At 47.9% G+C, this 17,803-nt stretch overlaps 1 protein-coding gene across 4 annotated transcripts in view; it reads right to left on the reverse strand.

Moving 5' to 3' along the window:
• Positions 1 to 17,803, reverse strand: part of B4GALT7 (beta-1,4-galactosyltransferase 7) — a 116,051-nt gene that overhangs the window by 73,724 nt on the left and 24,524 nt on the right. The window contains exon 1 of one of the 4 annotated variants that reach the window (XM_069244476.1): positions 334 to 502. The exons of 2 other annotated variants lie outside the window; for them this stretch is intronic. In XM_069244476.1, the coding sequence (XP_069100577.1) occupies positions 334 to 341 (8 nt within the window). In that variant the 5' untranslated portion in view covers positions 342 to 502. Of the gene's footprint in view, positions 1 to 305; positions 503 to 17,803 lie in introns of those variants that run through there. One more of the 4 variants, XM_069244477.1, reaches the window with a different exon arrangement.

Raw genomic sequence — 17,803 nt, forward strand, 5'->3', positions numbered from 1 at the left:
AACAACGTGATCCAGGCAAGTCCTATAGCTAGCTGCCTTAGAGGACCTTATAGAAGTAGGTAGCACCAGAAAGCAAAAGGTTCACTGCCTGCGATGTCGGCTCACAGGCAGACACAAGTAACGTGAGAATCAGAGCACAGTCACTACACAGGACAGCACTAACCGCACAAGTGGGGAGCTTGTTCGCACCCGAAGTCCTCGGCCCCCTTTCCCCACTAACACCTGTGTGCGCCATTCACTCTCCGCCTGCCCCTCCCTCTCTCTACCACAGCACACGTTTACTTGCATTCTTTAACAGCACTTACGGCTCCGAGTTCTCTTTAGGTTGTTTACCCAGGCATTTAATTCTGTTTATGTTCAACACCGGCGTGAGTTTCTAATACCCCTCTTGTTCTCTCGCCATTTTTCTTTTTCGATGTTACATATCGTGTCAAAACGCTACCGCAGTGCTGCTTTCGGTGCGTTCGTTGGGGTTTCTGCGACTTGCCACCGCATTTCCTTCTCGCCGTCGGATCTTTTAGTTTCCTTGATTAGCCCCGCCCTCTACACCTAAGATCTTTTTGCCCTATTGAGGACCTTTTTCGTAAAAGCCACAAATATCTTCCTTTTTTGCCTTCATTTAATTTGATTCATAGCAGAGTCAAAACCGTGAAACAATAGGGCGCTTTGTAAGAGAAAAAAGACATGATTGTTTAACAGAATCGGGGGAACTACTCCTATGCATATACTGGTGAATATGCAATGTAATGTATTTAAGATGGGCATAGTACTTTGAGCGACATTCAAGGCTTTATAAAACTATTTATAAAACTACAAATTTAATGAAGTACAAATACTCTGAACAAGTTCGTTTATACAGCTTTTTATAGGTCAAAGCCGACCAGCGCTAACAACATTTTCGAGTCAAACGGAAAAGCTTACCTGGGAATACATTCCGCCCTTTGCTTACCACTGGCTTTATGGTTGGTAAATCAAATTTGCTTGCTTTCTATTTGCTGGCTCTTTTTGTCTGTCTCTTCCGGTGCTCACATTCTATCTACTGCAGTCTTCCACCAAACCGGGTTTCTGTAAACAGGACTTTAAATCTTGTTCTTGTATGGTCACATTTGCTGTGCAAATAGTTTCTATCTTCCAGGGAGGTTGGCGTTTCCCTTTCTTTAAAGTGAAAGGCTTTACCCGACAATCATGCCAATCCGCTCTACTCTACTCTGCGCTACTCTACTCTACCATGCACCACTCCACTCTAAAACAATCTACTCTATGCCACTGTACTCTATGCCACTTTGCTCAAAAACACTACACTGTACCCAAATCTACTCTGCACCACAGCACTCTACAACACCACTATACTCCATAGGCCACTCCACTCTACCTCACTGCACCCTAGGTCACTCTATTCTACTCTGCACATTGGTACTCTACACCACTGTAATCCATGCCAATGCAATCTGCCACTCTACTATAGACCACTGCACTCTACAACAGTCTACTTGTCACATTCCGCCCTTCTCCTACTGCCCTGGTTGGATGGGACTGGGGTGCGACTTCGGGTCTTGCACGTTCTGGTGTGGACGAGAGAGGGGCAACCCTTTCCGGTAGCCAGAGTGCTGTTTACAAGGTAGATGCCAAGGAAGTCATTGCCCTCCAGAAGGAGTCCCAGAGGAAAACCCCAAATCAGAACCTCTTACGCAGGAACTCCAAGAAGCAGGATAAAGCGAGCGTCAGGATACCAGGCCTTTAAGACAACAGGAAGCTGCAGGAGTAACAAGCAGGAAATACTCCACAGGAATGACAAGCAGGAGCGAGGACCACCACCAATAGGAAGTGTTGCAATGCAAGGAAAAAAATAATCCAAGCTCGTTATACACTGATGAACAGGAAGTGACAAACAGAAAAAAAGAAAAACGCCATCTTGGATTGGGAATGTACCAAAGAGAAAACTGGAAAGGACACTATCTTGAAAGAGAATAGATACCAGTGCATACTGAGAGGGGAATGACATTCTGGGAAGAAGAAATATAGCCCCTATGTCCAGAAGGAAAAAGAAAGCAAGAACAAGACCTCCAGAACTCCGAAAGAAGGTAGGTTTATTATAAGGATGTCACGAAGGGCACCTGCGACACAACACCATGCCGCGTGTTGACTGCAGCGAGGTCGCCAGCCCGATCCCGAGCTGCCCGACCTCGCCACAGGCAAAAAGGGGAATGCCGCAGCCAAGCAAGTGGCCTGCGGTGGATCCGACAGCCCTAGAAGCAGACCGTGGATCTCACCGCAGGTTGAAAATGTGACGCCGCAGGTTTAGAGACCGCCCATGGCGTAGCACTACTCTGCTCCCGAAACTTACTCTATGCCACTGCACTCTACTCTGCACCAATATACTCTATGCCACTGCACTCTATGCACTGTACGCCACTATGCTCTACTCTGCAACACTCTACACCACTGCACTCTACACCATTTTATTCTAGGTCACTTTACTCTAAGCCACTTTATTCTGCACTACTCTAAACCACTGCACTCTATCTTACTGCACTGTACTCTGCAACACTGCACTCTATGCCACTCTGCCCTGCGCCACTCTATTCTCCGCCACTGCACTCCCCTATGCACCAATCTACTCTACATCACTCAACTGCACACTACACCACTACACTCTAATCTACTGCGTACCACTGCACTCTATGCCTCTCCACTCCTCCCAACTCTCCTCTATGCCAGTGGAGTCTACTCCACTATGCACTACTGACTCCACCACTGCACTCTACACCACTCCAGTCTAGGCCACTCCACTTTACACCACTCCACTCTGTGCCACTATACTACTCCACTCTAAAACATTCTACTCCACACCACTGCACTCTATGGCATTGTACTGTAAACCACTGCACTCTGTGCCAATGTACTTTATACCACTGCACTCTGTGCCACTATGCTCTACTTTGCAACTCTCTACGTCACTGCACTCTATGCCCTTGCAAGACTACACTCTACGACATTGAACGTGATGCCACTCTTCTCCGCACCACTACGCCACTCTACACCATTGCACTCTATGCCACTCTATCCTAGTCTGCACCACTGTACTCTACGCCACGGCTCTCTGCACCACTCTATACCTATGCACTCTACTCTGTACCCCCCAACTCTACACATCTCTACTCCAGTCACTGAACACCACTACACTCTGAATCAGTCAGTGCCTCTCTAATCATTTATGCGCCACTGAACTCAATGCTACAGCACTCTTCACCACTCTACACTTCTGCACTCTGCCCTGCACCACTCCACTCTACCTTGAACCTCTCCCCTCTATGCCACTTCACTCTGCCCTGAAACAATCTACTCTGTGCCACTGCACTCCACATGACTGAACGGAACACAACTCTACGCCAGTGCACTGTGCTTTATACCACTTCACTCTAGGCCACTCTATGACACTACACTCCATTACACTCTACTGTGCTCAATGACTCTCTACCTAAGTCCCTCTATGCCACTCCATGGCACTTTACTCCACTCTATTCTACAACACACTACTCCACTCTATGCTACTTCACACCACTCGACGCTACAACACTAGTCCACTCTATGCCATTTCACTCTCCTACACTACTCCGCTCTAAGTCTCGCTACAACACTCTACGCCACACCCTCTATGCCACACTAGTCTGCTCCACAACACTATATGCCACTCCAAACTACGACACTCTACTCCACTCTGACATTCTACGCCACTCAACTCTATAACACTCTGTTCCCTCCCTGAGACTTCACACTGTACACCACTACACAACATTCAATGACACGCAACTCAACTGTACACCACTCAATAACACTCCTCCCCTTGCCACTCTCCTTTGTCCCAGTAACCTTTAGCCATGCTGAACCACAGCCACATTGGTGTACAACATGGCGTAAACATATTGCAAAGCCAATAGCTTTTGCACGGGTGAGACCCATTGGTTTGGCCAATGCTTTTTTTAACACAGCTAGCAGAGATGCGCCTCATCAATCCATGTGAAGCTGCTGCTCCTCTGAAAGATTACAGAGTGGAGAGATTATTTTCAATTTTAGGGACTCAGCCACGTTATTTTCACAAACTACTGGCTCCACCATTATTTTCTGTTTTTAATTAGCATATGTCCAGTGGAGAGATTCTTGTTAAGTGACAATTTAAGCTGAATTCTGGCCTCCGATGACAACCATAGAGGTTTTTCAGTTCTGGGGCTTAGACTACGCAGACTAGTCCCTGTGACTAGGCTGCGTGCAACATGAGGCATGGCTCTGAGATGAGCCAAAGTTGAGAATGTACGATGTTCGTTCAATAGATCACCAGGGGTTTTGGCAGTTAAGAAACTCTGCCAATGGAGTAGCAGGTTTGAGCCTTCTTATGAGATGGTGATGAAAGTTTGCAGAATTGATGGACAGGGTTTCATTCAGAGCTGGCGGTCTGGCAAGCAGCTAATGGGTGTGTGGCCATCTTGAAAGGAGTTTCTTCTACAGCTGGCTTTTCCATTCAGAGCTAGGTTGTTGTATAGTTGATTTTGGGTAGTCTTTCTGTTGCCTCCATCAGTGTGTATCCCTGTTCTTGTGCCCCTACTTTGATGTCATGCATATTTTGTTGGGAGTATTCAATGATATACTTTTAGGAGGCTACTTGTGACCAGGGAGTGAGCAGGATAACACAAAGCTCCTTTCTCCTTTACTTCACTCTTCATTTTCAGCTTACTAGTACAATATAAGTAGATTTTAAGTAACACACTCCATCTGGAGCTACAGGTCTGATCAGTTCAACAACTACTGGACCATGTATGTGAAACCTTTGCAGTTTCACTAAAATTGTATATCAGAAATGTAATTTATTCTTCACAATTCTTCATAATGTCCCATTGACATTTACAGCGGTAACTCCTTGGGGCAAAGCCTACCAGGCAACACAGCTCTCTGGCTGAAAATAAATATTGGGGCCATGCTGAAAGCTTCCCCGGGAATGCATTCCACCCATTTCCAACCATTGGCTTTTTGTTGTGTAACTCACACTTGCTTGCTTTCCATTTGGTAGATTTATTTGTTTTACACTGCCCATCCAGCATATCTTCGTCCCTCCTGTGGGGCATAGCCTATTTACCACCTCTCTGGCTAATCCTTGTATTCTTATACAGATGCTCGCTTTCTGCGAGCTTATTTTCTTTTCAGTGAGACTTTATGAGAGTGCATGTGTTTTTAGTTGTCTCCCTCTTGTGCTAGCTTAGTAGGCAGTAAACGTGCTGGATCAAGAACCCCGAAGAGCAACTCTTCTCCGCACTCGCCGCCAACCAACCCACCCTCACCACCGACCCCAACGACGCAGCCCTCAGCCTCACAAACTGGATCTCCACCTGCGCAGACAACCTTGCTCCCCTCAAACGCGCGCATCGACAGACCAACACCAAAAAACCTCTCTGGTTCTCTGACACCCTCAAAGAATCAAAGAAAACTTGTCGCGCCCTCGAGAAGGCCTGGCGCAAGGACCACACCGCTGACAACATGACCCCTCTCAAGAACGCTACCCGCGAACACCACCACCTGATCCGCGCTGCTAAAAGGAACTTTTTCACAGACGGACTGGACAAAAACAGCCACAACAGCAGAGAACTCTTCAGCATCGTCAAGGAGTTCTCCAACCCCAACGCCGTCACGCCCTCACAGGATTTGTGCGAATCCCTCGCCACCTTCTTCCATCGCAAGATCAGCGACCTCCACAACAGCTTCGGACACCAGACCCAACCAAACACCACCGAACCCGCACCCCCGGCCATCACCCTCAACAACTGGACCCACATCAACACTGAAGAAACCAAATCCACCATGAACTCTATCTACTCCGGCGCCCCTTCGGACCCCTGCCCTCACTTCATCTTTAACAAAGCCGACGACATCATCGCCCCGCACCTCCAGGCCGTCATCAACACTTCTTTTTCTTCTGCTACCTTCCCCGAATGCTGGAAACACGCCGAAGTCAACGCCCTACTAAAGAAACCTACGGCTGACCCGAGCGACCTGAAAAACTTCTGCCCCATCTCTCTCCTGCCTTTCCCAACCAAGGTAATAGAGAAGACCGTCAACAAACAACTGACCACCTTCCTGGAAAACAACAACCTGCTCGACCCTTCACAAACCGGATTCCGAACCAACCACAGCACGGAAACCGCCCTCATCTCAGTCACAGACGACATCAGAACCCTAATGGACAACGGTGAAACAGTCGCCCTCATTCTCCTCGACCTCTCAGCTGCCTTCGACACCGTCTGTCACCGCACCCTAATCACCCGCCTCCGCTCCACCGGGATCCAAGGCCAGGCCTTGGACTGGATCGCCTCCTTCCTCTCAAACCGTTCCCAAAGAGTTTACCTCCCTCCGTTTCGCTCAGAACCCACCGAGATCATCTGCGGCGTACCTCAAGGCTCATCACTCAGCCCGACACTCTTCAATGTCTACATGAGCCCCCTCGCCAACATCGTACGCAAGCACGACATCATCATCACCTCCTACGCCAACGACACCCAACTTATACTCTCCCTCACCAAGGACCCCGCCAGCGCCAAGACCAACCTACAAGAGGGTATGAAGGACGTCGCAGATTGGATGAGGCTCAGCCGCCTAAAGCTGAACTCTGAAAAAACGGAAGTCCTCATCCTCGGCAACACAACCCGTCTGCCTGGGACGACTCCTGGGGGCCCACGGCCCTCGGCACCGCACCGACCCCCACAGACCACGCCCGCAACCTTGGCTTCATCTTGGACCCTCTTCTCACCATGACCAAGCAAGTCAACGCTGTGTCCTCCGCCTGCTTCCTCACCCTCTGCATGCTCCGCAAGATCTTCCGCTGGATCCCCGCCGACACTAGAAAAACCGTGACCCACGCCCTCGTCACGAGCCGCTTGGACTACGGCAACACCCTCTACGCTGGGACCACAGCCAAACTCCAAAATCGCCTGCAACGCATTCAAAACACCTCGGCCCGCCTCATCCTCGACGTACCCCGCAACAGCCACATCTCCGCACACCTGAGACACCTGCATTGGCTCCCAGTCAGCAAAAGGATCACCTTTCGACTTCTCACCCACGCACACAAAGCCCTCCACAACAAGGGACCGGAATACCTCAACCGACGCCTCAGCTTCTACGTCCTCACCCGCCTCCTCCGTTCCTCTGGCCTCGCACTCGCTTCCGTCCCTCGCATCCGCCGCTCCACGGTGGGTGGGAGATCTTTCTCCTTCCTGGCGGCCAAGACCTGGAACTCCCTCCCCACCAGCCTCAGGACCACCCAGGACCACTCCGCTTTCCGGAGACTCCTAAAAACCTGGCTTTTCGAGCAGCAGTAAAGCCCTCTTTCCCCTAACGCCTTGAGACCCGCACGGGTGAGTAGCGCGCTTTATAAATGTTAATGATTTTGATTTTTGATTTTTTGGATTCCTTTGAAAAGGTTTCCCGTCTCCTATGTGTCTGCTAGAATGATTCTATTTAACTCAACTACTACAAGTTCATCAGTCTTCCATGCCTGTAATGAACAATGTTCAGTTTACAAGCTTGTTTATTTGGTCAGTGCTCTTTTCTAAAAGCATCATGTAAACAATCCTCTTCCTCAATTTCATGCCCCGGGAAAGAGGTGCTGAAAGTAGAGGGGTGGCAGGTGCTAAAGCACCCCCAAAATAACCGAGCTGGAGTTCAGACATGAATGAGAAATAAACAGGTTTTCAGATTTGTTTTTTTATCTTGTCACATTTGTTGCGCATTAAAAAAAGAGGTCAAATCTTAGACTCTGTCTTTCAAGAGAGGTTGGTGTTTACTTTTCTTTCTCTGACTGCAAAGTGAGAGTATTCATGTAACAATCTTGCAGGTAACTGGGAGAGTGAAAGGAAAGGCTTATAGGATGTTGTTATTTTTTTCTATCACAAAGCCAAATTTAAATGCTATTAAATGAACTGGACAAATATTTCAGGATATATCAGAATTAGGAAAGCACAAATGAAGCACATTTCTTGTATTTCTGAAGTGTAGTGAAAACGAATATGTTAATTACATCAAATCAAATCAGTATATTAGGTGATGCTGATTTCCAAATTTAATTGTTTGTGCGCTGTATAGTTTTATCAGTAAAACCGTGTCTGTGCAAACGTAATGGTCATTTCAACTGAAAATGTGTTGTCTATAAGGGCAGTGTGTTACCACACTATGCATACTCCACTCTAAGCCACTCCATTCTACATCAGTCTACACCACGCCACTTTATACCCACTCTGCCACACTATATTCCTATCCACCCTAAAACATTTAATGTCACTCCATTCTACATCACTCTCCTTAACACCACTAATTTGCGCCATGCTGAACAGCAGCTACTCTGGTGTACAACATGGCTAAAACACATTGGCAAAGCCAATAGCTCTTGGATAAGTGGGACCTACTGGATTTACCTATGATTGTTTTGAAATACTAGTGCTACAATTATTACTGCAGTACCACTCTCAGCATTCACCCAGTGCAATGTATCAAGTGCATCCCACACGAAGGAACAAAACATAATCATCATGATGCATACATAGAACACTACGAAACAACAGCTTTCTCCTCAACAAAGCCTGCAAAAAAGTACGACAGCCAGTTAGTAAAGACATTTTGGCAGAGAAAATTTTGGGGGCTTACAAACTGCCACATGTGGCTTAATCCTCTTTAGATTGGGCTAGTTATTGATCAATAAAAATACTGTTGTGTGTGTTTCATACACTGGTGGGCTGAGATTCACAGGCTCTACATTTGGCTGCCAGCAGCCCGCCGTAGAAGTCGAGGGCCATTGGCCATAAAACACCCCCGTCAGTTCACTAGTTGTTTGAAGTAGGTTGCCCATTTTCAACAGCTAATGCCAGCTGATCAGAAGCTGAAGGAGCCAATACAGGATACTGTTCTGGAAGCACATGTGAGCTGGCAGACCCTTTATCAAATCATTGAAAACCAGCACAGCTGCGGGTTCGATGCAGAAGGGGATGCAGTAAAACAACTCATAAAAAGAAAGTATATTCTTGTGTAAAATCTTTCTTGGAAGCCAGGCAGCTTTCTTAGTAAAGATTTGTGATGCGTCAGCAAGTACACTCTTCAACTATTGAAGATTTGTTTCAACGTTCCCAATATTCGCCTGCTTTCTACTACCATGAATTTGTAACACCTCCACCCAGAGCAGAAAATTATACCCACACTGTTGATGTCTCACTAAGAAATTCCTCACAAGTCACACAGGATGTCTTGAGGGGGATTAGGGGGAAATCGGGTGAACTGAGGTGTTCAGGCTGCACAGAAAGTTGTGGCAGGTTTGAGATCAGCAAACAGATCAACAAGTAGAGCAACAAGCCCTGGTAGAGTGCAAAAGGTTTTTGTTGGAGAGCTGTTTGGAGTACAGTGGTATCCCTATGCGGCACAGGCTCATTTTAATGCCGTTCGGGATTCTATGAATGCCTTTATAGACAGGCTTTTTTTGTTGAAGGGATGTTGGACTGGGTGGAAGTTCTCAAATGGGTGTGAGTGGCAGGGCAACCGACCCCTTTTGCAGTGGCGGCTGGGGTCGGGGCAAAGTCGTGGGGCAGGGGAAAAAAAAAAAAAGATACACACCCCCCCCCCCCCCCAAAAAAAAACCATACAGGCCGCTTCGCCACCAGTTCGCCCCTCTTCTGGGTCCCTCGCTGAAGGCACAGGCTCCCAGCCTGCCCTGCTGCCGATCCTAAGGCTGCTCTCATGCTGCTGGCAGCATGACAGCAGCATCAGGATTGGCCGGAGCGCTCTCGATTTGCACTCCCAGGCAGACCGGGAGCCTGAGCCTGCTCTCTCCAACCCAGCAACACAGTGCCGGCTTGGAGACAGCTCAGTGTGCATACATGTTTGGCCTATCCTTATCGTGACTCACCTTCCTCTTACTCATGGCTGACTCCTCCTCAACAGGCATCAGAAAAGTGAATGCTGTTGAGACCGTGAGGAAATGGACACCGCACAAAAGGAAGAAGAAAGAAGCTGAAGAGGTAGAATTCTCTAAAGTCTGTAGTACTATCTCATAACTTGTTAGGGCACAGAAGGCACATGAATATGTACAGGCACTGCAAGGATATAAAATCTATAGGAGCAAAGTTGCTGGATTCCTGGCTTTCTCAGTTCCAGTGACAGGGTTGAAATAGGATGTTCTCTTGGATTACTCTGATTCTCTGGAGAATTGAGAGGATAAAGCTCCGGCTGATCCAGGTAATGGCTTTGTCAAGACTGTCATCCCTTGTGCTATACAATTCCTCTTTGGATTCTGTGAACACCAAGTTGAAGGTCTAAGACCTAGCACCAGCTCCATCAGAATTGTCTTTGCGCCATGTACTTCCAGCACTGGTAGTACCTGCTGCACCGACAAACCAAGTTTTAACCCACTCAGCACTAGAGACTCTGTAATTTGTCAAAGATGCCTTGAGAAACCGTTTTGACTGTCTCTCACACAGGTGCAAAGTAAACACCAAACCTTCACTATCTGAGGAGAAGTAAAGTTAGGAATGTACAAACATTCATGGCCCAAATGAATGACAGTTCCTCATAACAAACTAAAACCATACTACAGAAAAGGCTATGATAAATTAGCTGGGGCAAGAGAACAAGTTAAAGCAAAAAAAAAAAAATTCTCTTGGTCGGAATTTTCTGACCCACAGAAGGCACTCAGATTTAGAAATATGGGATTTTCAGACAAATACCCAAGTGTTACCGATGGTTAATGTTTAAATTAGAGATAACCTTAGGTGTGTAGTAAAGGTGATAGCTGAACGCTATACTACCTTTCCAAAGCATGCACTAGCAAAGGCAATAGGTCTTGCATTTGGGATCTATTGGCTTTGTCAATAGTTTTCAGGAGGGCTCTCCAACATCTCCAATACCGTGCAGCATGGCTAAATTTAAAATAAGCCTATTGTATCTTAGTAGGTGTGCGCCTATAAAATGATATGACAGTTTTTATTCATTTGACAATCCCACTTGGTTGATCTAGACTGGTGGGCAGCACGGTTTGGATAAGTAAAATGGTGGGTGCAGGAGCTAATCCCTAACATGTTAACAAATAAGCAAACAAATGAGTGAATGAATCCAACCAATGGTAAGCAGTAGGTAAGCACTAAGGTAAGAATACACCTAACAACAGAAACAGCATGCCTTGTCTAGTAGCCGAGACTTAAAGAGCTGCCTGGGTTGAAAGGTCTAAACTCACTAAAATAATGAAATAAATGTGGACTAAAAAAAGTCGTTCTGACCACTAGTTCCTATTTCCTTTTGGAGTGAAGAGGTTACACTAAAAAGTTCAAGACTATTCTTTCCAGACATCCCACCAGCAATTAGGAAGGAGCCCCTTATTTCCTCTCATTCTGATGGATACAACTACCTGAGGATTCCTCACCTTATGAATTCTCCCATGCGCCAGCATCTGACGGAAAATCTTCTTCCCAGCTCTCCACGTTGACGAGGACGTCACAATTGCACTGCTCCATGCGATTCCGTCTGATGTCACCGTGCCAATGAGAGGTCCTCACCGGCGTGCTGACGTCAGTTCCCTTTTTTCCGTGCCTTCGACGCTAACGGTTTTCTCCTAGCTCTCGCTACTGTTGAAGGTGCCATCTTGTATCTGGTGCAATTTTTGTTTCAGGTTACAATGTCTTCTCCTAGGAAGTCAGGATTTAAACTGTGTCGAGAGTGCAGGGGTCACATGTCGGTCACTGACCCTCATGATGACTGTCTTTGGAGTTTGAGCTCCGAGCATGATGTAAATGAGTGTGTATCTTGCCAGAGCATGAATCCAAAGGCTCTGAAGGAGAGGGAGGCCAAACTTTTTTTGGCTAAGGCAAAAAAAGGACATAGGAGCCATCACAGGTCGTCTTCTCACACTTCGTCGAAGAAGCACAAGAGGCAACGTCGTCAAGACTCCACAACCTCAGAGCCCTCAGGCTTCTCTGGGACCTTCGGTCTTCGAGGTGGTTGCGCCTCCAGAGAGTCCTCGCTTTTCACCTGTGGCGCAGGATTCGGATGCTCAACAGGAGCAAGTGCAGCATGGAGACCAGCCGTATATCCTGCCTTCCTTAAATGCCATGTTTTCTATGTTTAATGCTATGGCCCCTGCTGGTGCACTGGCTGGTCCCATGGGTCCTTTAGCATTTTCGTTGGGCTCCCCGGCTCCTTACAAGGTGGCGCCATTTATGCCCTTCTATCCGGCTGGGGGGTGCTGGTTCGGTGGCGATGACGTCGCCTCAGAGACCTGCGGTTCCGATGACGTTGCCTTTTAGACCTGCGGCGTCGGTGTCATCACCCTTTCAGTCGACGCAGAAGATGGAGCCTCAGGGGACCAAAGCGCAGATGGGATCCCCTCCGGCACCGGATTAGACCGAAGTCAGCCTTCTTCTCTTGGTCCGCGCCTTTCTGTTCTGAAGCCGGTGTCATCGACGTCGGTTAATTCTACGTCGACGCCAAGGTTAGAGGCCACGCTGAGGTCGCGTAGAAAGGCTTTAAGACTTTTGGAGGAAGAGGAGTACCAGAGGCAGTTGTTGGAACGAGGGGAGATTGTGGAGCCCTTGGGGGAATATCAAGGGCTTGACTCGGCCAGTGGGCTAGACACCTACCCGGAATGGGACCTTTCATCACCAGGGGAGTTTACGGAGGAGGGGACCTCTTTCCATACAGTGGTCAGGAAAGCGGCAAATTTTTGGGATCTTCCGTTGCCTGCTGCAGAGGCCAAAACTAATATCTTAATTGAAGTCCTGCATCCTTCTTCTACTTCGGTGGATCCATTGCTTCCGTTTAATGGTGCTCTTACAGAGCCTATTTTAGAGGTATGGAGGAAGCCTGTGTTGTCACCAGCTGTCAACAGATCTGTGGCAAGGAGGTACAGGGTAGCTCCTGGGGATCCGGGATTCTTTTCTAAACATCCTACCCCAGAGAGTCTGGTTGTTCAAACCTCTTGTTCCATACGGTTTGCTCCCTGTGATTCTGTCGGACAGGGGAATCCAAGAGGATGGAGCAATCGGCGAAGACGACTTTTTCTTCTTGTAGTATAGCCCTCAAAGCAGCAAATGCTACCTGTGTATTAGGTAGATAAATGCACGCCCTGATGGATTCAGCTTGGGCTTTGGGTCGGGACCTACCGCAACAGGTGCAAGGACAATATGGAGAACTTTTGTCAGATGCTCAGGCCACAGCAAAGCAGATAATCCAGTCTGGTATGGATTCTACAGATTCGGTGGCCAGGGCGAGGGGTACCTCTATTGCTACCAGGAGGCATGCACGGTTGAGGTCCTCTGGCTTTTCCTCGGATGTCGAGACTGCTCTCTTGGACTTGCCTTTTGATGGGGACAAACTGTTTGGTGCTAAAGCTGACCCTGTCTTAGAGCTCTTTAAGGATCGTAGGGCCACAGCAAAGTCTTTGGGTCTGCAGGCTTCCACTACCACCCCTTTCAGGTCCTTTTAGGGGTTTGGGCGTGGAGCCCTTTACCGTGGGAGACCCCACTCCACAGTCCAACAGCCTACCAGCCTCCCTTATAGATCCTTTAGAGGGGGGGGGGGGAGGGTTCGGACAAGAGGGGCCACTCTGCAGCACCCTGCATCATCCTCTTCCTCTGGAGGACAACAAGGGAAGCATCCCTAGTTTTCTGCCCATTTTCAGCCATACTTCTACTGTAGGGGGAAAATTACATCTTTTTCTCCACGAGTGGGAGTTGCTCACATCAGACTCCTGGGTTCTGAACATTTTGAGGAAAAGATATGCTCTCCCTTTTCAGGAGTTTCCCCCTCCCAGCCCTACCCGTCCCTTGTTTTGTTCAGAAGACCATCTCCTATTGTTGCAGCAAAAGGTTCAAATCCTATTATCAAAAGGTGCAGTGGAGTTGGTTCCAGGGCAGGAAAGGGGTCAGGGTTATTATTCAAGATATTTCCTGATTCCCAAGAAGGTTGGTCAATTGAGACCAGACCTAGACCTGAGGATTTTGAATTGGTTCCTCAAACAGGAAAAATTCAAGATGCTGACACTAGCACAGGTACTTCTGTCATTGAACAGAGAGGATTGGATGGTGTCTGTCGACTTGCAGGATGCTTACTTTCATATCCCTATACTCAAGTCGCACAGAAAGTATCTCCGGTTTGTGAGGGGGGTCGCAACACTACCAGTTTGCGTTCCTTCCGTTTGGTCTTACTTCAGCACTTCAAGACTTTACAAAGGTGATGACGGTGGTTGCAGCAAGTCTCAGAAGGAAGGGAATATCAGTATTCCCCTACCTGGAAGATTGGTTGATCAAAGCCAAGTCTCCAGAGCTTGTGCTGCTTCACTTGCAGATGACAACTCAGTTGTTTTTCATTCTGGGCTTTTTGGTAAACGTGCCCAAGTCTCACCTGGAGCTCTCTCAGGGCCTCCTGTTGATAGGGGAGGTACTGGATACAACATTGAATCAGGCCTATCCTCCGCCTCAGCGGATTCACGACATCCAGGCGTCGATTCCAATGTTTCAAAATGGAGCGGCTGTTCTAGTCCTCAAGGTCCTACGCCTGCTCTGTCTGTTCGCTTCTTGCATTCTGATGGTCACTCATGCACGTTGGCACATGAGGGCTCTCCGATGGCGCCTCCGCAAGCAGTGGTTTCAGCACAAAGGGGATCTTGAGGAGTCAAAAATCTCCAGAGACGCTGCAGCGGATCCACGATGGTGGGCTGTGGATGGCAACCTTTCTCAAGCAAGGCTGTTTTCACTGCCGCCTACGGTGGCCACGGTCATGACTGATGCTTCCACTCTAGGGTGGGGAGCTCATCTGGGGGACCGGGAGATCAAGAGTCCTTGGTCTCCAGTGGAACAGACTTTTCATATCAACCTGTTAGAATTGCAGGCGATACATCCGGCTCTCAAGGCCTTCCTCCCGTCCCAAAGCGGTCAGTCAGTTCAGGTCCTGACAGACAACACTACCGCGATGTGGTATATAAACAAGCAGGGAGGAGTAGGGTCGTAATTTCTCTGCAGAGAGGCTCTGCGACTCTGTTCCTGGCTTCGGGACCATCGGATTTGCTTGGTAGCGAATCACCTGGCCAGAGTGCTCAACATACGTGCCGACTCTCTCATTCGACATTTCTTGACCGATCACGAGTGGCATCTCCATCCGGATCTGATCCTACACGTTTCGGATGTGGGGTTCTCCAAGGATAGATCTGTTTCCACTCGGGAGAACGAACACTGACCATCATTCTGCAGCCTCCAGTATCCAGTGCAAGGAGATTTGGGGGATGCGTTTCAGATCTCTTTTACAACCAGTTGCTTTACGTGTTTCCCCCATACCCTTGATTCCTCGGGTTCAGAGGAAGATTCGCCAAGATCGGGCTCAGGTCATTTTAATAGCCCCGGATTGGCCAAGAAGGGTGTGGTACACAGATCTTCTCCAACTCTCACTGTGCCCTCCCCTCCGTCTCGCTCTCAGGGCAGACCTCTCGCAGTCGTAGGGACAGGTTCTACACCCCCACCTCCAGAGCCTGCACCTTCATGCCTGGAGATTGAACGGGGCAACCTGAGTTCTTTCTCTCTCCCACCAGAGGTAGTGGATGTTGTTTTATGGGCCAGGCGACACTCCACTAAGACTGTTTATGCCGGCAGGTGGGCAAACTTTGTGGCCTGGTGTGGAGAGAAGCAAATTGATCCTTTGAGGGCCCATCTGTTCGATGTTCTGTTGTTTGCATTAGCTTTAGCACAGAACGGTTGTGCAAGTGCTACTGTTAAGGGCTTATTGGCGGCACTGTCAGCCTTTCTTTGCCTCCCGGATCAGCCCTCCTTGTTTAAATATCCTATTGTTATTAGATTCTTAAAGGGTTTAACTAATAAGTTTCCTCCCACTCCTTTTCTTATGCCTCAGTGGGATCTGAATCACATTTTAACTTTTTTAATGGGTCACCGTTCGAACCCATGCATTCTTGCCCACTAAGGTCTCTAGTTCTTAAGACGGTTTTTCTGATAGCTATAACTTTGGCTAGGCATGTTGGTGAGCTTCAAGCTCTTTCTGTTAAACCTCCCTTTACTTTATTCTTTCCTTATAAAGTGGTGCTGAAAACCAGGGCGGCTTTCCTACCTAAAGTTGTCACTCCCTTTCATATGGGGCAGACCATTACCCTTCCATCTTTCTACCCTCCTCCTCACCCCTCGAAGGAGGAAGAGAGGCTCCATCGTTTGGACCCCAGAAGGGCTCACAGTTTTTATATTGAGAGGACGAAAGACTTTCGCTTGGAAGACCAGCCCAGCTGTTCGTGGGATATATTGGAAAGAGGAAGGGCAGCGCGGTCCATAAAAGAACGATCTCCAGGTGGGTCATTCTTTGTATCAAGGTTTGCTACTTGTTGGCAAAGAAGGTTCCCCCTGAGGGTATTAGAGCCCATTCCACCAGGGCTAAGTCTGCCACTTCGGCCCTGCCTAAAGGGGTTCCGGTGGTGGATATTTGCAAGGCAGCAACTTGGGCGTCCCTTCACACCTTCGCAAAGCATTACTGCTTGGACTCTGAGGTTAGGAGGGACGGCCATTTTGCACAATCTGTATTGCAAGATTTCTTGGTGTAACTAGTCAGGCACCCACCTCCGAGTGCGCTACTGCTTTGGGACTCTATTCATAAGGTGAGGAATCGACAGGTGGTTTCATCCATCAGAAGAACAAGTTACTTACCTTCGGTAACACTTTTTCTGGTGGATAGACTAGCTACCTGTGGATTCCTCACAGTCCCACCCGCCTCCCCATTGCCTGTCTGGTCATACCAAGATGTTTGTTTTACAAGTGTACATAGGTTTTGGTAATTATGTATGTATATAAATGATGGTTATAATTCTATTGAATCATTATGGTTTTATGTATATATGTATTCATTTGAGCTATTGTGAGGTCCGTTTTCACCTGTTCGCACCGAAGGCAGGTAAAAAAATGGGTGAAACTAACGTCAGCACGCCGGCGTGGACATCTTATTGGCACAGTGACATCAGAAGGAGTCGCGTGGAGCCGTGCAATTATGACGTCCTCGTCGACGTGGAGAGCTGGGAAGAAGATTTTCCATCGGATGCTGGCGCATGGGAGAATTCATAAGGTGAGGAATCCACAGGTAGCTAGTGTATCCACCAGAAAAAGCATTACTGAAGGTAAGTAATTAGATGGGAAGTAGATCACATGTTAAGGAAATCACTCAGAATACATCTTTTTGCTCCTTTTGTGGGTAGCCCTTTAATTGTGGTCAACACATGCTACAAAAAGTGTTAACGATATATTAATAGGAATCTAAACTGAACTTATAATTTGAAAGAGGAATCGAAGTGAAAAGCTCCAAGTTCATTGGAAAGGGTAGGAAGAGCTAAGCAGCCCACACGGCTGCAGCTAAGCCAGTGGGGACCACATGATGTCAGAACTCGATGAAATACACATACACCATCTCAGCACCATCAGTGGGAGAACCATCTGGAATGCCGTCGTGTGCACTACACCGCAATGACAAAGGTACTGGCACAACAAACACTCCTTATCAGTGCATGCACGCACAGGTTAGTGGTAAGCTACAAGGCAGTGCCCTCCACCCCTCCCATGGAGATTTCTATGGTGATAACCCAAATCATGAAGTTATCAATGGAACAAGACGTGCAAAGAGACAAAAAGTAAACCTCTACTATTGGAATCCAATACATATAACACACACTAGAGACCGGCAGTGACATTCACTATAAGGCATTGCAATGGAATTACGATTGAAAGCTCACCCTCACGGGTTGAGGAAG

This window comes from Pleurodeles waltl, chromosome 7 (genome assembly GCF_031143425.1).
Source record: "Pleurodeles waltl isolate 20211129_DDA chromosome 7, aPleWal1.hap1.20221129, whole genome shotgun sequence".
Lineage (NCBI taxonomy): Eukaryota > Metazoa > Chordata > Amphibia > Caudata > Salamandridae > Pleurodeles > Pleurodeles waltl.